Source organism: Salvelinus sp. IW2-2015, linkage group LG7 (assembly GCF_002910315.2).
Source record: "Salvelinus sp. IW2-2015 linkage group LG7, ASM291031v2, whole genome shotgun sequence".
NCBI lineage: Eukaryota > Metazoa > Chordata > Actinopteri > Salmoniformes > Salmonidae > Salvelinus > Salvelinus sp. IW2-2015.
The window spans coordinates 32,956,949-32,978,494 of NC_036847.1; the positions used below are offsets into that span (position 1 = coordinate 32,956,949).

At 39.5% G+C, this 21,546-nt stretch overlaps 1 protein-coding gene across 1 annotated transcript; it reads right to left on the bottom strand.

Annotated features, from left to right (window-relative positions):
• Positions 1-2,179: 2,179 nt before the first annotated feature.
• LOC111966850 (cytochrome P450 2K1) lies at positions 2,180-13,301 on the bottom strand. The gene is made up of 8 exons (XM_023991808.3): positions 12,783-13,301; positions 8,721-8,883; positions 6,705-6,854; positions 6,449-6,609; positions 6,140-6,319; positions 5,872-6,013; positions 3,567-3,893; positions 2,180-3,092 (listed from the first exon to the last, which is right to left on the bottom strand). Exons 1-8 carry the CDS (start codon positions 12,987-12,989, stop codon positions 2,905-2,907), a joined length of 1,518 nt encoding a protein of 505 aa, XP_023847576.1. The 5' UTR covers positions 12,990-13,301; the 3' UTR covers positions 2,180-2,904.
• Between the last annotated feature and the right edge of the window lie 8,245 nt (positions 13,302-21,546).

A 21,546-nucleotide genomic window follows, 5' to 3' on the forward strand; every position in this document is an offset into this window, starting at 1 on the left:
AAATAAAAAAAATAAAAGATTTGTCCATTTGAAGGATCAATCATTTTGAACAATTGTTTATCACACCAGCATGTTATTGTTGCATAAAGACCTCATGTCTCTTGTGTATGGTCTGTAATAAGCCCACGTCGTGGCCTAGTAAGTGTCAGCGGCAGGATGGTCTACGAGCACAACCCAGAGCTAGAGTGTCGGCCCTTTCCCGCTGTCCAATGACCAAAGTGACCTCATGGTTGGAATGTTATTAATATTTGTCATAATTTCATAATTATTAAAAACACATTTAAAATATTTTGAAAATCTGGGGTTTCTATGTCAAACGGTTTTGTTATATATCAGTGTTCTGTGATGTATATAAAGTGTAATATTGGGATACAAACTCTAAATGTAATACATTACAACTCTATATCTGACATGGTACAGGTGTCTTCTTTTTTTAAAGACATAACCATGTGTGTGAGGTGTATACTTTTGTTTCAAAGTAGATTTGTTTAAGACTACCAAGGAACACTCGGAGTGACCCTGTGACCCTGATTTAGTCCACTGCAGTAAAAGGATATAGACAGCAAGAACTGTCATTGTCCATCTCTAAAGTGATAATCTAATCTGTACTTGTGTACAGCTTCGCATTGATATTTTCCTAATTAAATAAGTGTCATATATTTTTTTTTTTCTGAACCTATTTAAATGCTGTACTTGCATTCAGTTCCCGTATATTGTGTTCAATATACAGTAAGTTTATTCAGATAGTGATCTTATCTGTTCTGATGTTCACACCCAAAGGCTTTGTTCCATTGTTAATGCTCACTCAAGAATGAGATTGCTCATGAATGGTTGTTGCAAATACATAAAGGGAATTTAAATATTTCATATATATATATATGCTTGTAAATTCAAAGTTATTATTATTTTTCCATTAAAAGTTCCCTCTGACATAGCCCTGAGGTTCATCTCCCATACCTAATACTGTCTTCTAACATAACCTCTAGATCAGGGGTGGGCAAACTTTGTGGCTTGAGGGCCGCATTGGGATTTTGAAATTCAACGGAGGGACGCATTTTTTGGGGGACCAATTGTTTGTTAAATTCCATTTTTGGAGGCATCCTGAGTGGTGCAGCAGTCTAAGGCACTGCATTGCAGTGCTTGAGGCATCACTACAGACCCAGGTTCGATCCCAGGCTGTATCACAGCTGGCTGTGACTGGGAGACCCATAAGGCGGAGAGGGTTTGGCAGGCAGAGATTTCCTTGTCCCATCGCGCTCTCGCGACTCCTGTGGTGGGCTGGGTGCATGTACGCTGACACGGTTGCCAGGTGTACGGTGTTTCCTCCGACACATTGGTGCGGCTGGCTTCCGGGTTAAGAGGGTATTGTGTCAAGAAACAGTGGGGCTTGGCTGGGATGTGTTTCGGAGGACGCACGGCTCTCAACCTTCGCCTCTCTTTAGTTCGTACGGGAGTTGCAGCGATGGGACAAGACTGTAACTACCAATTGGATACCACAAATTTGGGGAGAACTTTGCCCCCTCTGCTCAAGAATGACGTGCAAACCTATTCTGTCTTCCCTTTGAAGAACCCTTTTTGGTTCCAGGTAGAACCCCCATTTTGGGTTCCATGTAAAACTCTTTCCACAAGGGATCTACCTGAAATCGGAAAGGGTTCTCCTATGGGGACAGCCGAAGAACCCTTTTGGCACCCTTTTTTCTAAGGGTGCATAACATTTGAAATAAAGAAGATTTTCATGTATTTATTTATTTGATAGTTGAATTGCATTTCTTTTCCTCCAGCTAAATATACAACATCAGCAATGGATTTAACTGGTTAACATATATCTCAGGTGAGAATGATGAGTTTGGGATGGCTCATAGTGATGACCGGAATGGGACAACTGGAACGACACCAAACACCTGGTTTCCCATGTTTGGATGTGATTGACACTGTTTCACCCACTCCAGCCCAGCACGTTCCTGATTGAAGTGACAAGTGACATTACTGATACATAAACAATCATCTGCATATACATCTGCATAGCTATCTATTTTCATATCTTTAGAAAAGCTTTCAAAAAGTGCCAATGTGTCTACCTTTCCTTAACTAGCACTTAGTATTTGTCATTCAATAAATGAATGACAGCACTAAAAAGTTAAAGAATATTAAACATTTGCATAATTTCCCCATGATTGGTATTTTTTGTTGTTGAAATGTCTGAGTTTCTTTGGTCAGAAGGACCTGTGGAAAAAGGTCATACAGTTGTACTGTAAAWAAGTGCCAAGTATTGACAGTACAACTAGCAGTATAGAGGGCACTAGTTTACAGTTTACACTTCTTATAGGCCATATTTTTTTATAGGCCATATTTTAGACCATATTTTGGGGATTTTCAGATTASAAATGTGACCTTTCTTAGGACTGTATTCTTGAATTCTTGAATTACAAACCAATAATATTATCCTGGGAGTGGTGGGTAAGGATATGACCTCTATGGACCTCAGTGGGGATAAGGGCACTTGCAGTCTAAGAATAGGATCCTAAAGTCCAAGTTTGGTCTCTCAATCATAACGTACACTTCCTGCGGACATTGACATTTTACTGAGGACCCCACCTAGGGTATCCCTAAAAGGTTGTTTGAGTGTATGTCTCTAGATCAACATTGATGGTTTTAAACAATTGCCCCTCAGACATAAAGGTGTCAGCATCTAGAACTGCAAAACCCCTCTGAATGGTTTACAAAGCTGCTTCAGTTCATTTAGGTCCAATCAACTTTAAACCTCAGATCCCTGTAGCCAGGTATATATTCATGTCATTCATGTCCATGGGCAGTGACAAAATAGTTTTCCAGCATATTCCTGCAGTGTGTTTGTCTAAAGTTGAGAGTTTAGTGTGTAATATACATTGGACCCAGACTTTCATCTCAGACCCTGCTCACAGCACACAACTGGTGAGATGAAGGACTGAGGGTGAACCCCAGGGATGGTGTGAGGTCCAGATCCTCCTCTGTTATCCCGGGAGGAGGAGAGAAACAAAAGCGCTGCAGGAGGGAGGTGAAGAAAAGGAAGAGCTCCATCCTGGCCAGACCCTCCCCCAGACACACCCTACGACCTGGAAGAGGAAGATGAGGAAGACAGCATGAGGACAATAGAAAAGGAAGCCCTCCCTCCCCCAGACACACCCTACGACCTGGAAGAGGAAGATGAGGAAGACAGCATGAGGACAATAGAAAAGGAGAGCTCCATCCTGGCCAGACTCTCTCCTAGACACACCCTACGACCTGGAAGAGGAAGATGAGGAAGACAGCATGAGGACAATAGATGTGTAAATAAAGGTTCCTATAATTGACAAATATCAATATTCCCACTGGGCACAGACGTCAATTCAATGTCTATTCCACATTGCTTCAACGTCATTTCCATCCCCTCAACTCTCTTTGAGCTAAAGCAATGAGGATAACAGATTTAGTTAATTGAGCACCATAGAATGATATCAGATTTAGTTAATTGAGCACCATAGAATGATAACAGATTTAGTTCATTGCTGAATGATAGTGTTAACAAGGAAACAAACAATGGGACTCACCTGCAGAGAAGGGCATGAAGGCATCATTCTTGACGAATCGACCTTCCTCATCCAGAAAGTGGGCGGGGTTAAAGGTGTGAGGGCTCTTCCATTCGCTCTCATCCTGCAGGACAGACGTCAGCAGAGGTAACACAGCAGTCCCCTTTTTGATGAAGTATCCCTGGAAGGTGATGTCTTGGCTGGTGGTGTGAGGGATGGACATGGGTACAATGTTGGCCAGTCTTTGGGTCTCATGGATCACTGCATCCGTGTAGGGCAGGTTCTTCCTGTCCTCAACCAAGGCCTGACGACTTCCTATGACTCTACTTATCTCCTCTTGGACCCGGTCTGGAAAAAAAGGAAGAGGAAGGGATAAAGTTACTGTAAAATCTGAATGATCTTCAGCCTGTATCTAATTAACTTGGATTCAATTCAAAGACCTGTGGTTCAGGTGGGAAATTTGCCAATGTTTACAGCGAGTAAAACCGTAATTGTYTTACATAACCGCAATCATACACTGTCTGTACAAAGGTCCTTCAAATCAGAATCACCTTTATTTGCCAAGTACATATTCAGATACTCAGAATTTTAATATGATGCTGCTAGTGACAGACAACATTTAGAGACAGAATACAGATAGAGGAGTTTGCACACATTATATAAGTGAGCTATAAGAGATTGAGTTGTGGATATACAGTGCATTCGGAAAGTATTCAGACCCCTTAACTTTTTCCACATTTTGTTACATTACAGTCTTATTCTAAAATGGATTAAGTAAAAACATTTCCTGAATGTCCTCAATCTACACACAATACCCCATAATGACAAAGTGAAAACAGGTTTATAGATTTTTTTGTAAATGTATTAAAAATAAAAAACAGAAATACTTTATTTACATAAGTAATCAGACCCTTTACTATGACACTCGCAATTGAGCTCAGGTGCATCCTGTTTTCATCCTTGAAATGTTTTTACAACTTGATTGGAGTCCACCTGTGGCAAATTCAATTAATTGGACATGATTTGGAAAGGCACACACCTGTGTAAATAAAGTTCCACAGTTGACAGTGCATGTCAGAGCAAATATCAAGCCATGAGGTCGAAGGAATTGTACATAGAGACAGGATTGTGTTGAGGCACAGATCTGGGGAAGGGTACCAAAAAATGGCTGCAGCATTGAAGGTCCCCAAGAACACAGTGGCCTCCATCATTCTTAAATGGAAGAAGTTTGGAACCACCAAGATTATTCCCAGAGCAGGCCGCCTGGCCAAACTGAGCAATCGGGGGAGCAGGGCCTTGTTCAGGGAGGTGACCAAGAACTGATGGTCACTCTGACAGAGCTCCAGAGTACCTCTGTGGAGATGGGAGAACGTTCCAGAAGGACAACCATCTCTGCAACACTCCACCAATTCGGCCTTTATGGTAGAGTGGCCAGACGGAAGCCACTCCTCAGTAAAAGGCACATGACAGCCTGCTTGGAGTTTGCCAAAAAGCACCTAAAGGACTCTCAGACCATGAGAAACAAGATTCTCTGGTCTGATGAAACCAATAACTCTTTGGCCTGAATGTGAAGTGTCACGTCTGGAGGAAAACAGGCACCTCTCATCACCTGGCCAATACCATCCCTACAGTGAAGCATGGTGGTGGCAGCACCATGACGTGGGGATGTTTTTGAGCGGCAGGGAAATTAGTCAGGATCAAGGAAAAGATTAATGGAGCAAAGTACAGAGAGATCCTTGATGAAAACCTGCTCCAGAGTGCTCAGGACCTCAGACTGGGGGCGAAGGTTCACCTTCCAACAGTACAACGGGCCCTAAGCAGACAGCCAAGACAATGCAGATGTGGCTTCGTGACAAGTCTCTGAAACTCCTTGATTGGCCCAGCAAGAGCCCGCATTTGAGCCCGATAGAACATCTCTGGAGAAACCTGAAAATAGCTGTGGAGCGACGCTCCCCATCCAACCTGACAGAGCTTGAGAGGATCTGCAGAGAAGAATGGGAGAAACTCCCCAAATACAGGTGTGCCAAACTTGTAGCGTCATACCCAAGAAGACTCAAGGCTGTATCCGCTGCCAAAGGTGCTTCAACAAAGTACAGAGCATTGTCTGTATTATTTCAGTTTTTTGCAAAAATTTCTAAAAACCTGTTTTTGCTTTGTGATTATGGGGTATTGTGTGTAGATTGATGAGAAATAAAAACAATTGAATACATTTTATAAAAAGGCTGTAACGTAACAAAATGTGGAAAAAGTGAAGTGGTCTAAATACTTTCCAAATGCACTGTATGAGAAGTGTTTGTCAGGTGAGTGTATGAGTATCAACCCTTACCCTGTATATCGGGGTACTTGGCCATGAGCATCAGACCCCAGCGCATGGTTGTCCCGGTGGTGTCGGTACCAGCAGCAAACAGGTTGGCCACAGTCTGTATGAGATTCTCAATGTGGTAATGAGAGTTCATGTTGCCTGATTCCTTTTAATACATAAACAAACATGTTTCAGTAAACAAGAGCAGTTATTTCTAAATCATCTCCCCCTGGAGCCCCTAGTTATTCACTCCAAGAAATGACATGCTTATAACTGTAATAACTCTTTATACCTCCAGGGTCTGCTTTCGGACAAGGAACGAGTCCACGAAGCCTCTACACATCTGCGGGTTGAGAGTCTCCTTCAGCCCCCTCACCAGCTCCTTCATCTCCTCCTTGTTGTCAGCAATATTTTTCATGATAAGTGTCTTGTTCTTCAGCAATGGGCCCAACCATGGGAACATGTTGTACAACTTTGAATAAAAAGCAAAGCAAAAATTACCTTCTATTTTGTCTGTATATATTATACTTGGACTAATTTAATCTAGTGTGACCAGTCTGTCATTGTTCTCAAAGTAAACATGATAAGCACGGTATCGTACCTGTATTGAAATAGATCCTCCGAGTCGGATGGACTCATTGGCCTGATCCACCGAGCGTCGGAACCGTGGATCAGAGTAATCAAACCTGCTGCCGTACACAATGCTGCAGATGATGTTGGAGACAGCGTAATTCATTGCCTGAGTTGTGTCAAATGCTTTACCTKTGACAAAGAGCAAAAAAACAGAACCGAAATTCGAAAAACTGAGAAAAGATTAAGACTTATTTTGATTGATGTTATTGATATAAGAACTTTACCATTGTGTTCTTCAAACACTTCAATCAAGTAGCGAACTTCCTCAATGATCTTCTCCTCGCTCGCTTTCTTGCCCATGCCAAAGTCCCTAAGGTTTGTCAGGGCAAAGCGTCTCATCTCTTTCCATGAATCTCCATTGGCAAATACAATACCTATTAAAAAGTACAGTAGAACAATGCTGTTCTGATGCAGTAGTTGAGTGACATTCTTAAAGGAATACAAATCAATTTTAAGAAGCACAGATTAATGGAAGTAGGAGGTTTCAAACAAAATGTGTTTTGTTCTTCATATTTTTATGAAGTCAGGAGAGAATAAACTATTTGGAAGATATTTGGAGTTGTTAGAGTTGGTTGAACACAGAAGAGCATCATGTACACTACCAGTCAAAAGTTTGGACACACCTACTCATTCAAGGGTTTTTCTTTATTTGTACTATTTTCTACATTGTAGAATAATAGTGAAGACTTCAAAACTGTGAAATAATACATATGGAATCATGTAGGATCCAAAAAAGCATTAAACAAATCAAAATACATTTTATATTTGAGATTCTTCAAAGTAGCCACCCTTTGCCTTGCTGACAGCTTTGCACACTCTTGGCCTTCTCTCAACCAGCTTCATGAGGTAGTCACCTGGAATGCAATTCAATTAACAAGTGTGCCTTGTTAAAAGTAAATTTGTGGAATTTCTTTCCTTCTTAATGAGTTTGAGCCAATCAGTTGTGTTGTGACAAGGTATGGGTGGTATACAGAAGATAGCCCTATTTGGTAAAAGACCAAGTCCATATTATGGCAAGAACAGCTCAAATAAGCAAGGAAAAACGACAGACCATTATTACTTTAAGACATGGTCAGTCAATACGAAAAATGTATTCAAGTGCAGTCGCAAAAACCATCAAGTGCTATGATGAAACTGGCTCTCATAAAGACTGCCACAGGAAAGGAAGACCTAGAGTTACCTCTGCTGCAGAGGTACCAGCCTCAGAAATTGCAGACCAAATAAATGCTTCACAGAGTTTATGTAACAGACACATCTCTACATCAACTATTCAGAGGAGACTGCCTAAATCAGCCCTTCATGGTCGAATTGCTGCAAAGAAACAACTGCTAAAGGACACCAATAATAATAAGAAACTTGCTTGGGCCAAGAAACATGAGCAATGGACATTAGACCAGTAGAAATCGTTTCTTTGGTCTGATGAGTCCAAATTTGAGATGCTTGGTTCCAACCTCCGTGTCTTTGTGAGACGCAGAGTAGGTGAATGGATGATTTTCCGCATGTGTGGTTCCCACGTGAAGCATGGAGGAGGAGGTGTGATGGTGTGGGGGTGCTTTGCTGGTGACACTGTCAGTGATTTATTTACAATTCAAGGCACACTTAACCAGCATGGCTACCACAGCATTCTGCAGCRATACGCCATSMCATCTGGTTTAAGCTTAGTGGGATKATCATTTGTTTTTCAACAGGACAATGACAAAACACACTTCCAGGCTGTGTAAGGGCTATTTGACCAAGAAGGAGAGTGATGGAGTGCCGTATCAGATGGCCTCCACAATCACCCGACCTCAACTCAATTGAGATGGTTTGGGATGAGTTGGACCGAAGAGTGAAGGAAAAGCAGCCAACAAGTGCTCAGCATATGTGGGAACTCCTTCAAGACTGTTGGAAAAGCATTCCAGGTGAAGCTGGTTGAGAGAATGCAAAGAGTATGCAAAGCTGTCATCAAGGAAAAGGGTGGCTACTTTGAAGAATCTCTTATATATAATATATATATTTTTTTTTTAACACTTTTTTGGTTACTACATGATTCCATGTGTGTTATTTCATAGTTTTGATGTCTTCACTATTATTCTACCATGTAGAACATAGTAAAAAAATTAAGAAAAAACGTTGAATGACTGGTACTGTATATTGTTGTTGGTTTTCACAGTATGGCACCAAGCATGCCTGCTTAACTGTCCATTGTCAAGGTTTGCAAAGTAGTAGGCCTGAGAATCAGTTAAGTTATCTGACATTACCGTGTCCTTTGTTTAATTCACCAAACAAATGATTGATGCCCCTGTCCCCAAACTCCTCTGCATGGTTGACCAGTGCTTGCTTGACTGTCTTGTATCCTGCGAGAACGACCACTTTTTGGGGTCCAATGTGAACTGTGAACACCGAGCCATATTTCTTGGACAGCTGTAGAACATAAAATAAGCCAAAAGACCAGGTTTAGACAGATAAGATCCTTTCCATTCAAATTAAAATGCCTCGTAAAATGTGAGCCTATGAACCTCTGAGGTCAGTGTTTGACAAACAAGTTTATTGCGTTACCTTCCAGAAATGAATGACTGATCATGTAAATACCCAGCTAGCGCATAATGTTCTGAGAACCATAGAGCTTGGTGAGAGCGTGGTTATCATATGGTTATTTTTAAAACAACCTTCCACATATTTCTGGCAATGGTGCTGTATAGTTGCTTGGCTTTGGAACACTCTAAGCCCATTTAAGAAATGAATTACATGTTGGTAGTGTTCTAGGAATGTTCTCAAATAGTTTAGAGAACATTAAGGAATAACGTTCTTCGTGGGAATTTCAGTCCCTCAGCATAACATTTCCCATAGATATCTATTTAAAATCATGTTCTTAAATTGTTCCAAGAGCGTTGAGAAACAACATTCTTCTGTGGGAATTTCAGTACTTCATCATAATGATTCGTACAGGTTTTATTTAAAGTCATGTTCTCAAAATGTTCTAAGAACGTTTAGAAAACTTTCCATAAAAACCACAAGAAAACTTTAATAACATTCAGAGAAAATTCTAAGAATGTTTTTTAAAAACATACATTTCATTCTCAGCATCAACAAAAGTCTCTCTATCTTCTATCTTGTTAAGTGTGTTTGGGTGTGATGGCTGCGCCCACTAATTGGCCACACCTGATCTTAATGAGTGCTCGTTTCCTTTGAAATGGGGTTTGTTTGAAGACGCTACAATTAACAGATTTGTATGATTTTAAAAAACAAGGCATGCTAGTGATCCTGGTGATGCTGTGGACTAATTCCATTGATAGAGAACAGAGGGTTAAAGGTTTGAATCTCACTGATGCTGTCACAATAAAAAATAAATGTGTTTAATTATTAATGCCTTGTGAAATTAAATTCCATGTGTCCTGTCTGTGCTCAAACAGTTCAAAAAAGCAAACACAAAATAAGCAAGCAGTGTTATTAAAAGCAGTGTTATTAAAAGCAGTGTTATTAAAAGCAGTGTTATTAAAAGCAGTGTTATTAAAAGCAGTGTTATTAAAAGCAGTGTTATTAAAAGCAGTGTTATTAAAAGTCTTATTGAAACATTCAGCGAAATTTATACGGAAGTTATTAAAAAAACAAAAAATATCCAACATTTTCCGCAAAATGTCAGAACTTTTAACCCTGTGTTGTCTTAAGGCTAAAAAATGACCCGCCACTATGTTTAACAACAGAGTAAACTGCCTGAATGATATTTCATTCAACTTTAAATGTGATTACTTTTCCTAAAGTGACCCCAACATTAGAAAATTTTTAACATTGCCTTTGTTAATATATCCATGAAAGCTGTATACCACCAGGGTACAAAGATTGTCTTAGGGTAATTACTGACCCGGCAGTTATCAAATCATTTACACACCACAAAAACCACAAAGACACACACAATGAGAAATGTAGATTATGTGCTACTGATTGAACTCAGCCAGCAGCTCCTGAAGAGGAAGATCACCATGGTTGGCACAGTTAGAAAGAACAAGCCTGAGCTCCCCCCTGCACTCCTCACAACAAGGGAGTGAGAGGCCTTCTCATCAAAGTTTGCCTTCACCCCCACCACCACTCTAGTTTCTTACCTCCCAAAGAGGAACAAGAATGTGGAAATAAGAATTTGTTCTTAACTGACTTGCCTAGTTAAATAAAGGTAAAATAAATAAATAAATCATCCTGGACTACAACCACAACAAAGGAGGTGTGGACAAACTGGACAAGGTGATTGGAACTTACAGCTGCAGGAGGATGACTGCCCGCTGGCCCCTGGTCATCTTCCATAACATTATTGATGTGTTCTCATACAATGCCTTAGTGATATGGAACAAGATCAACCCTACCTGGATGCCTGATAAGCAGAACAAGAGGTGGGTGTTCCTGGAGCAGTTATAGTTGATTGATTTACGTTCCTCATGTTTTTGTTTTGTACCTATTATATTATTTTATTATTTATTACTGTTGTTGTTTATACACCTTGTGGGTGGGGGCAATGGTGTAAAAAATGGGAGAAGACTAGTATTTTGTAGTGTAATTCCTCATTGTACAGAATATAAGATGGGAGAAGACTAGTATTTTGTAGTGTAATTTCGTCATTGTACAGAAATATAAGATGGGAGTAGACTAGTATTTTGTAGTTGGAATTCCTCATTGTACAGGAATATAAGATGGGAGTAGACTAGTATTTGTAGTTGATTATTCCTCATTGTACAGAATATAAGATGGGAGAAGACTAGTATTTTGTAGTGTAATTCGTCATTGTACAGAATATAAGATGGGAGAAGACTAGTATTTGTAGTGTAATTCCTCATTGTAACAGAATATAAGATGGGAGAAGACTAGTATTTTGTAGTGTAATTCCTCATTGTACAGAATATAAGATGGAGAAACTAGTATTTTGTAGTGTAATTCCTCATTGTACAGAATATAAGATGGGAGAAGACTAGTATTTTGTAGTTGTAATTCCTCATTGTACAGAATATAAGATGGGAGAAGACTAGTAATTTTGTAGTGTAATTCTCATTGTACAGAATATAAGATGGGAGAAGACTAGTATTTTGTAGTGTAATTCCTCATTGTACAGAATATAAGATGGAGAAGACTAGTATTTTGTAGTGTAATCTCTCATTGTACAGAATATAAGATGGGAGAAGACTAGTATTTTGTAGTGTAATTCCTCATTGTACAGAATATAAGATGGGAGAAGACTAGTATTTTGAGTGTAATTCCTCATTGTACAGAATATAAGATGGGAGAAGACTAGTATTTTGTAGTGTAATTCCTCATTGTACAGAATATAAGATGGGAGAAGACTAGTATTTTGTAGTGTAATTCCTCATTGTACAGAATATAAGATGGTGAAGACTAGTATTTTGTAGTGTAATTCTCTCATTGTACAGAATATAAGATGGGAGAATACTAGTATTTTGTAGTGTAATTCCTCATTGTACAGAATATAGATGGGAGAGACTAGTATTTTGTAGTGTAATTCCTCATTGTACAGTATATAAGATGGGAGAAGACTAGTATTTTGTAGTGTAATTCCTCATTGTACAGAATATAAGATGGGAGAAGCACTATATTTGTAGTGTAATTCCTCATTGTACAGTATATAAGATGGGAGAAGACTAGTATTTTGTAGTGTAATTCCTCATTGTACAGAATATAAGAAWATATCACTATGTTTCCAAAAACGTTCAAGACTGTTATTGTTTACATTCAATAAAATACATTCAAAACTACTTTCTGCACATTTCTGCTACTTTCTTCGACTTTACAAGTGCTATCTCTTGCAAAACAAAATATGTTTACACCTATGCAGTACCTTTAGCAATAATAATAATAATAAAGCTCTACTTTAGTAAAGAAAACAATGATGACAGGTGTGTTGTATTAAACACGAGTGGTGTCCACTGGTCAGTCTTTCTGCATTGTGAAGAGGAAGAACCCAGATATTCACAAAGTTTATGACGAATGACAGCTTGTTTCTTCATGCAAAATAAATTTGGGGTTTAAAATTCAATTGAGCTGCTTTATTTTAGGGGTTTAGTGAAGGCAGGTCCTTTTTTACCCTTAGGACAAGGGGAGTATACAGAATGTTAAGACTACACAAGGGTTAAACAAACATTATTTTTACCGGTCAGGAAACATAKGGCTTCATTCCCACAAATAATATGAAACAAAAAACATACTTTCCCACAACTTCAATAAACCAAATGTGCTAGCTGGGTACTGTGAGTCAATATCTTGAAAGGAGGTACTTGAAATTGAATAGTTCAAGCAAGCAAGCTTTTGACTTATTAATATCTCACCTCAAAGAGAGTCTGGTAGGGCCTATTGAGATCCAGCTGGAGCAAGTTACCAAGCAGAGGCAGCGGCCTGGGTCCTGGAGGCTTCTTCCCATGTTCCTCAGAGCTGGAACCAGAGGAGAGGAGGTAGAGGACGAGCAGAAACAGCACAGCCCCCAGCAGTGTCACCGTGCTGGGAGCCTGGAGAAGAAGACCTTCCATAAGAGACATCCTCGATCGGAGCTTTTACACCTTACCCTGGGCTAAAAAGAGAGACCGCTTGTGCTCATACACAACAGCCTGCCTATGGAGCTCTTCTTATGTAGAGGACGGACCACCTTGGGGGAGGAGCTAGGCATCTTGAGAAACAGAAGAATAGTACTGCCAAGCCTGCACAACACATTCCCTGCAGATCAGTGACTAAATTATAGCATGGTCTGATCATAATTTAATTAAGGTCACTATGCCTGTCCTCATCCTGAGAGATGTTCCTCTTTATTACACCCTGGTTAAAACACTGAATAGAACTGCAGACAAGGAGATAAAGAATGAGGAACAACCTGTTGGGGGGATTAGGCAATAGCTCTGTGTGTTTGCTTCGTCTGTAACAGGGTGCCTCCTACACCACCCTATGTGAATGCCAATGAGTATAGAGAGCTCTGAGTCAAACTACACAAAGTAGAGGCAGACAACAGTTTCCAAACAAATGTTTTATTAAGGCGGGGCTGAGTGTGGTTTTCCATAAATAATTCAGTTTCACCAGTTCAGTTAAATAATTTCCCATTCAATGAATAAATAGTGATCTGTTGATAAGATTTAAAACAAAGTCAGTAAAGACCCAACACAGGAACAGAGAGATAATCTGAATGATTTTTAGCCTGGTATCGTTTCAATGACCTGTGCTTCAGATTGGCCTCTTGCCAATGTTTACAGTTGGCAACACCTGTAACTGTGTTTTGTGTCACTGTACGAAAGGTCTCGGACAGTTCTATGCAGTGTAAAGTTCACTAAATAAAGGCTGYGTGTTTCTATTGGTCCTTCACCACGTACTGGCCAATACCCTCTAATGTTTTGATTCCTGCAAAAAGCAATGAACTGTACATTTTACGTTTAATGTTTTAGGAGTCAGTGGTTTGTTCTCTTCAATTGACAAACATTTCCTCTCTTGTGTTGTAACGCAAAACAAAACACTGTAAAAATGTATAGTTCATTGCTGTATGCAGGAATTCATTCTTATATGAGCGCATTATCACAACTGATAGTTGTGTTACATCCGGCGCCGACAGAGATGGCCGCCTCGCTTTGCATTCTTAGGAAACTATGTAGTATTTAGTTTTTTAATTTTCCTGTTCCCAAGAAAGCTAAGGTAACTGAGCTAAACGACTATCGCCCCGTAGCACTCACTTCTGTCATCATGAAGTGCTTTGAGAGACTAGTCAAGGATCATATCACCTCCACCCTACCTGACACCCTAGACCCACTCCAATTTGCTTACCGCCCCAATAAGTCCACAGACGACGCAATCGCAATCACACTGCACAATTCCCTAACCCATCTGGTCAAGAGGAATACCTATGTAAGAATGCTGTTAATCGACTACAGCTCAGCATTTAACACCATAGTACCCTCCAAACTCGTCATTAAGCTGGTAGTACCCTGGGTCTCGACCACGCCCTGTGCAACTGTGTCCTGGACTTTCTGACGGGACGCCCCCAGGTGGTGAGTGTAGGAAACAACATCTCCACCCCGCTGATCCTCAACACTGTGGTCCCACAAGGTTGCGTTCTCAGCCCTCTCCTGTACTCCCTGTTCACCCATGACTGCGTGGCCATGCACGCCTCCAACACAATCATCAAGTTTGCAGACGACACTACAGTGGTAGGCTTGATTACCAACAACGACGAGATGGCCTACAGGGAGGAGGTGAGGGCCCTCGGAGTGTGGTGTCAGGAAAATAAACTCACACTCAACGTCAGCAGAGGGAGCAGAGGGAGCACCCCCCTATCCACATCGACAGGACAGTAGTGGAGAAGGTGGAAAGTTTTAAGTTCCTCGGCGTACACATCACGGACAAACTGAAATGGTCCACCCACACAGACAGCGTGGTGAAGAAGGCACAACAGCGCCTCTTCAACCTCATTACTGTTGACATCTAGTGGATGCTTTAGGAAGTGCAATATGACCAATATCCCACTGTATATTGGATAGGCAAACCTACAAACCTCAGATTTCCCACTTCCTGGTTGGATTTTTTCTCAGGTTTTTGCCTGCCATATGAGTTCTGTTATACTCACAGACATCATTCAAACAGTTTTAGAAACTTCAGTGTTTTATATCCACATTTCTATGCATATCTTATCCTCTGAGTAGCAGGCAGTTTACTCTGGGCACCTTTTCATCCAAGTTACTCAATACTGCCACCCAGCCATAAGAAGTTAAATCAATTTTCTTTAAACAGCATTGTTGGTTAAGGGCTTGTAAGAAAGCATTTCACGTTAAGGTCTACACCTCTTGCATTCTATGCAAGTGACAAATAAAATTTGATTTGATTTGAAATCAAACGGCATACATATTTACAACTTGATGGAGGTAATATATGCCATTTAGCAGATGCTTTTATCCAAAGTGACTTACAGCTCATTCACATATGTTATTCAAAATACATTGTTTCAATCTGCAATAACAATTTTAAAAACTGCAAACTCTTATAACATATAACATCAAAAGGGAACTGTTRTGGTCAACGATTCAGTCTTGCCTTGGAAGATGACGTCTCGGCTGGGGGTGTGAGGGATGGACATGGGTACAATGTTGGCAAGTCTATGGGTTTCATTAGATTATATTAGATTCAACTTGACTGTCATTGAACAGGTAGAGTATGCAACTGAAATGCAGGGATAGCAGCAATCAGGTTACCAAGGTAGACATGTATGTACATGTACAACTGAATAATGTCCTTAATCAGACTTTGCAAAGCAATGGATCACTGCATCAGTGTAGGGCAGGTTCTTCCTGTCCTCTACCAAGGCCTGACGACTTCCTATGACCCTGCTCATCTCTTCTGGGAACCGGTCTGGAAAAAAGACAGGAAGTGCCAATGTTACTAGCGTAGCACCCCGTATTATAGGCATATTCAACAGCGTTTAAGAAATATATTACCTTCAACAGTGTTATCTTGTGATCAAACTGTCAATGTTTTGTGATTATTGGTGTCGTAAAAATGTTAGCTAACGGGTTACCAATTAGCATGCTTGACATGTCAGTGGAAATATACTAGTATCAGCTTTTTGATAAGTGGTTTAGCAAAAGAAATGCGTCCCGTAATGTAGGCATACGGTCCCCAGTTATTTGCCACCTTACAATTTTGTTCAAAAAAGAGACACCAACCTCATGTCCGAAGTGTTGACTAGTTGGCTAGCCTTCCGATTAACACAAAAATGACTTGCCTGAAATCGGTTAGCTATATTTCAGAGGTAAAAAAGTATATGTGGTCTGTCGCATAATATACACCGTGTCCCACAAAATGTGCATGTATATTACTTTTTTGAAAACTCTCAAAACCGAATTTAACTTACATAAATTGCAGTGAAAATCAGCTAGCTAGAAGGGTGTCATGAKTGGCAAAATTTACCATTATTTTCCAGTCCATTTAAATGTTGAGCTCGAGGTGATTTAGTTCTCCAATTGCTAGAGAGTGTCCAAATTTAGGGGGTGTCCGATGTTGGGGGAAAATGAGCAATAACCCCGTGTTGAAACATGAATCTGAATGATCTTTACCCTGGTATCTGTTCAGTGACCTGTGTTTCAGGTTGGCCTCTTGCCAATGTTTACTGCTAACAACACCTTAAGTGTCTCTGTGCTTTGTGTCACTATGTAACAGGTCTCGGGTGGGTTTTTATCAGTGCCGGTCAGTGTCATTTAAGAGGAGGGAGGCTGACTTTTTTAAATTCAAGTTTACAACGTAGGTTTGTAACAGGGTTACAGTGGGGCAAAAAAGTATTTAGTCAGCCACCAATTGTGCAAGTTCTCCCACTTAAAAAGATGAGAGAGGCCTGTAATTTTCATCATAGGTACACTTCAACTATGACAGACAAAATGAGAAGAAAAAAAATCCAGAAAATCACATTGTAGGATTTTTAATGAATTTATTTGCAAATTATGGTGGAAAATAAGTATTTGGTCAATAACAAAAGTTTATCTCAATACTTTGTTATATACCCTTTGTTGGCAATGACAGAGGTCAAACGTTTTCTGTAAGTCTTCACAAGGTTTTCACACACTGTTGCTGGTATTTTGGCCCATTCCTCCATGCAGATCTCCTCTAGAGCAGTGATGTTTTGGGGCTGTTGCTGGGCAACACGGACTTTCAACTCCCTCCAAAGATTTTCTATGGGGTTGAGATCTGGAGACTGGCTAGGCCACTCCAGGACCTTGAAATGCTTCTTACGAAGCCACTCCTTCGTTGCCCGGGCGGTGTGTTTGGGATCATTGTCATGCTGAAAGACCCAGCCACGTTTCATCTTCAATGCCCTTGCTGATGGAAGGAGGTTTTCACTCAAAATCTCACGATACATGGCCCCATAATCATTAGTCCAAAAGTTGTAAACCAGAGTTTCTATTGGACAAATTCAGGTATGTTTATCCTCGTTTCATTCTGTTTGCTTCCATTTAAGAAACGTTTTTGAACAGAATTGGGGGAATGAATACACCCCTGATCATGCTAAACACAGTTCACTTTCATAGCAGTCACGTTGTATTCTTTATCGCATCTATGTGCTCCCCTCATCTCAAATTTTTTCTTCTCTTGTGGACTTCAACGCACAACACATGAGCTGTATGTGACCAGGTAAAGATAAAATTCCAATCCAAACCATATCATAACCACTACACACAGCCTACATCGTTGTCAACATTTTAGCTAAAGTAACGTCATAGTCAAAATAGCTAATAAAATGAACGTGTTAGTAAACATGCTACAATCATGCAGTAACGTTACAGTGTACAGTCAGTAAGCAGCTTAGCACTTACACCGGCGGGCCTCGGTGGCAATAAATTAGTTAAACCAAAAGCTTACCTTGACTTTGAAGAGCTCCAGTGTTGTGTTGGATAGTCATAGCTAGCTAGCTAACATAGCATCCTTCTGTTTGAGCAGCGTGTTTGAGTAGGCTAAACTAGCTAGCTGCATTTGCTAGCTACAGTAAGTAGCTAAGTGAAACTGAAAGTTAAAAAAAGACAATCTCMCTATCTCTCTGTTGTTTCTTCATTTTGGAAGAAATGAATTTGTTCTAAACTGTTGAACTATTGTCTTTTGCTTTCTTTGAGTCAACTACTCACCACAATTTATGCACTGCAGTGCTAGCTAGCTGTAGCTTATGCTTTTAGTACTATATTCTTTCTCCGATCCTTTGAGTGGGTGGACAACACGTCAGTTCATGTTGCAAGAGCTCTGACAGGTTGGAAGATGTCCTCCAGAACTTTTCATAATTACTGTGGAAGTCAATGTACCCAGAGGAGGATGGAAGCTAGCTGTCCTCCGGCTACACCAAGGCGCTACCCTACAGAGTGCTGTTGAGGCTAATGTAGACCTTCATTGCAAAAAAAGAGTGTTTTAATCAATTATTTGGTGACACGTGAATATATTTAGTATAGTTTTATCTAAAAAGGATAACTTTTTAAATATTTCAACATTTTTATTTAATCATAATTAAAATTCCTCAGACATTCATGTGTCTTATATCATTTTAAAGGTAATCTTGTTGTTAATCCCACCAAAGTGTTCGATTTCAAATAGGCTTTTCAGCGAAAGCACTACAAACGATTATGTTAGGTCACCACAAAACCACAATAACCACAGCCATTTTTTCCAGCTAAAGATAGCTTCACAAAAACCAGAATAGAGATAAAATTAATCACTAACCTTCGATTATTTTCATCAGATGACACTCACAGGACTTCATGTTACACAATACATGCATGTTTTGTTTGATTAAATTCATATTTATATMAAAAAATCTGAGTTTACATTGAGGTGACTAGATTCACTAGTGGCAAAAACATCAAGTGACTTTGCATAGCCACATCGTTTCAACAGAAATACTCATAAATATAGATGATATACACATGGAATTATAGATATACCTCTCCTTAATGCAACCGCTGTGTCAGATTACAAAAAAACTTTACGGAAAAAGAAACCCACGCTATAATCTGAGACGGCGCTCAAAAGTAAAACACCACAGCCGCAAAGATGGCGTCAACATAAACAAGAAAATATATGATAAATATTCCCTTACCTTTGATGATCTACATCAGAAAGCACACCAGGAATCCCAGGTCCACAATAAATGTTTGTTTTGTTCGAAAAAATCTGTTATTTATGTCCAAATACCTTCTTTTGTTAGCGCGTCTGGTTTACATCCAAACGCTAATTCTGGTCAGCGTTATATCGGACAAAAACYTMAAAAAGTGATATTACCGGTCGAAGAAACATTTCAAACTAAGTACAGAATCAATCATTAGGATGTTTTTAACATATAGCTTCAATAAAGTTCCAACCGGAGTATTCTTTCTTGTCTTCGTGAGCAATGGAACGCAAGTGAGTACCACGAGGAAAAAGCATGATCAGAAAATGGCTGCTTGATGGAAACCTGACTGATTCTGCTATAATTCTCTCCCACAACATCATAGAAGTCTCATTATAATTTCTATTGATGGTTGACATCTAGTGGAACCCCTAGGCAGTGCACAATCATTCATATCTCAAGGGGATTTCATTAGGGACTCTGGTGAATACATACAAGCTCAGATTTCTGACTTCCTGTTTTGATTTCAACTCAGGATTTTGCCTGCCAATATGAGTTATGTTAATCTCACAGACATAATTCAAACAGTTTTAGAAACTTTAGAGTGTTTTCTATCCAATACTAATAATAATATGCAAATATTAGCAACTATGACTGAGGAGCAGGTCGTTTGATATGGGCACCTTTCATCCAAGCTACTCAATACTGCCCCTTCACCCGTAAGAAGTTTTAAACAACAATGTAGTTCAAGAAATAGAGTTAAGAAAATATTTACTAAATAAACTAAAGTCAAAAATAAAATAAAATAAAAAGCAACACGATTAAACAGCAATAACGAGGCTATATACCCGAGTCAATGTGTGGGGGTGAGTCAATGTGTGGGGGTGAGTCAATGTGTGGGGGTACAGGTTTGTAGAGGTCATTTGCACATGTAGATAAAGCCCCTGTCACTATTACACTTTTTTTGACGATGTTTTAATATTTTCACATTTTACATTTAATTTATTAGGAGTCAGGGGTTTGTTCCCTTCAATTGGACTCCTCTTACTTTCTTGTGTTGTGACGCAAAAAAATATTGTGAACATGTACATTTCATTGCTTTTTGCAGGAATGAATAGTTTACCACAACTACTTGAAATTATAGGACATTGTGACAATTCATTCAAAATAAAGATTTTAAACACATTTACCTTACCTAGCACTGCGTAGTCTGGTATTTGTTGAATATGCACTAATAATATATATATATATATGTATATGTACTTAAGAGGTTTTAATAAGGTTCTCTACAGATCAATGTCCCACCCTTGGGGCGGTTGAGCTAACATACGCTAATGTGATTAGCATGAGGTTGTAAGTAAGAAGAACATTTCTCAGGACATAGACATATCTTTTATGGGCAGAAAGCTTACAGCTTCTTGTTAATCTAACTGCACTGTCCAATTTACAGTAGCTATTACAGTGAAAACATACCAAGCTATTGTTTGAGGAGAGTGCACAGTTATGAACTTGAAAATGTATATATTGCCCAATTAGGCACATTTGGGCAGACTTGATACAACATTGTAAACAGAAATGCAATGGTTCATTGGATCAGTCTAAAACTTTGCACATACACTGCATCCATCTAGTGGCAAAAATCTAAATTGCGACTAGAGTCCTAAGTCAGATAACACTTTTTTGGGTTACTACATGATTCCATATGTGTTATTTCATAGTTTTGATATCTTCACTATAGAAAATTGTAAAAATAATGAATGGGCAGGTGTGTCCAAACTTTGATTGGTACTGTATATATATATATATATATATATATATATTATATATATTAGTGCATATTCAACAAATACCAGGCAGTGCTAGGTAAGGTAAATGTGTTTAAAATCTTTATTTTGAATGAATTGTCACATAATGTCCTATAATTTCAAGTAGTTGTGGTAAACTATTCATTCCTGCAAAAAGCAATGAACTTGCTGTCCAACTCATCCTATACCATCTCAATTGGGTTGAGGTACGGTGATTGTGGAGGACAGGTCATCTGATGCAGCACTCCATCACTCTCCTTCTTGTCAAATAGCCCTTAAATAGCCTCTAGGTGTGTTTTGTGTCATTGTTCTTTTGAAAAACAAATGATCGTCCCACTAAGCTTAAACCAGATGGGATGGCGTATTGCTGCAGAATGCTGTGGTAGCCATGCTAGTTAAGTGTGCCTTGAATTCTAAATAAATCACTGACAGTGTCACCAGAAAAGCACCCCCACACCCTCACACCTACTCCACCATGCTTCACGGTGCAAACCACACATGCAGAGATCATCCATTCACCTACTCTGCGTCTCACAAAGACACAGCGGTTGGAACCACAAATCTTGATTGTTTTGTGCGACTGCACTTGAAGAAACTTTCAAAGTTCTTGAAATGTTCCGTATTGACTGACCTTCATGTCTTAAAGTAATGATGGCTATTGTTTCTCTTTGCTTATTTGAG

What these genes read in the sequence shown, in the direction of transcription:
- LOC111966850 (XM_023991808.3), bottom strand. Translation starts at nt 12,989, where the DNA reads ATGTCTCTTATGGAAGGTCTTCTTCTCCAGGCTCCCAGCACGGTGACA. An exon ending in CCTACCAGACTCTCTTTGAG is followed by an intron (nt 8,884 to 12,782) that starts GTGAGATATTAA and finishes TATGTTCTACAG; the next exon opens with CTGTCCAAGAAATATGGCTC. An exon ending in TGAATTAAACAAAGGACACG is followed by an intron (nt 6,855 to 8,720) that starts GTAATGTCAGAT and finishes ACTTTTTAATAG; the next exon opens with GTATTGTATTTGCCAATGGA.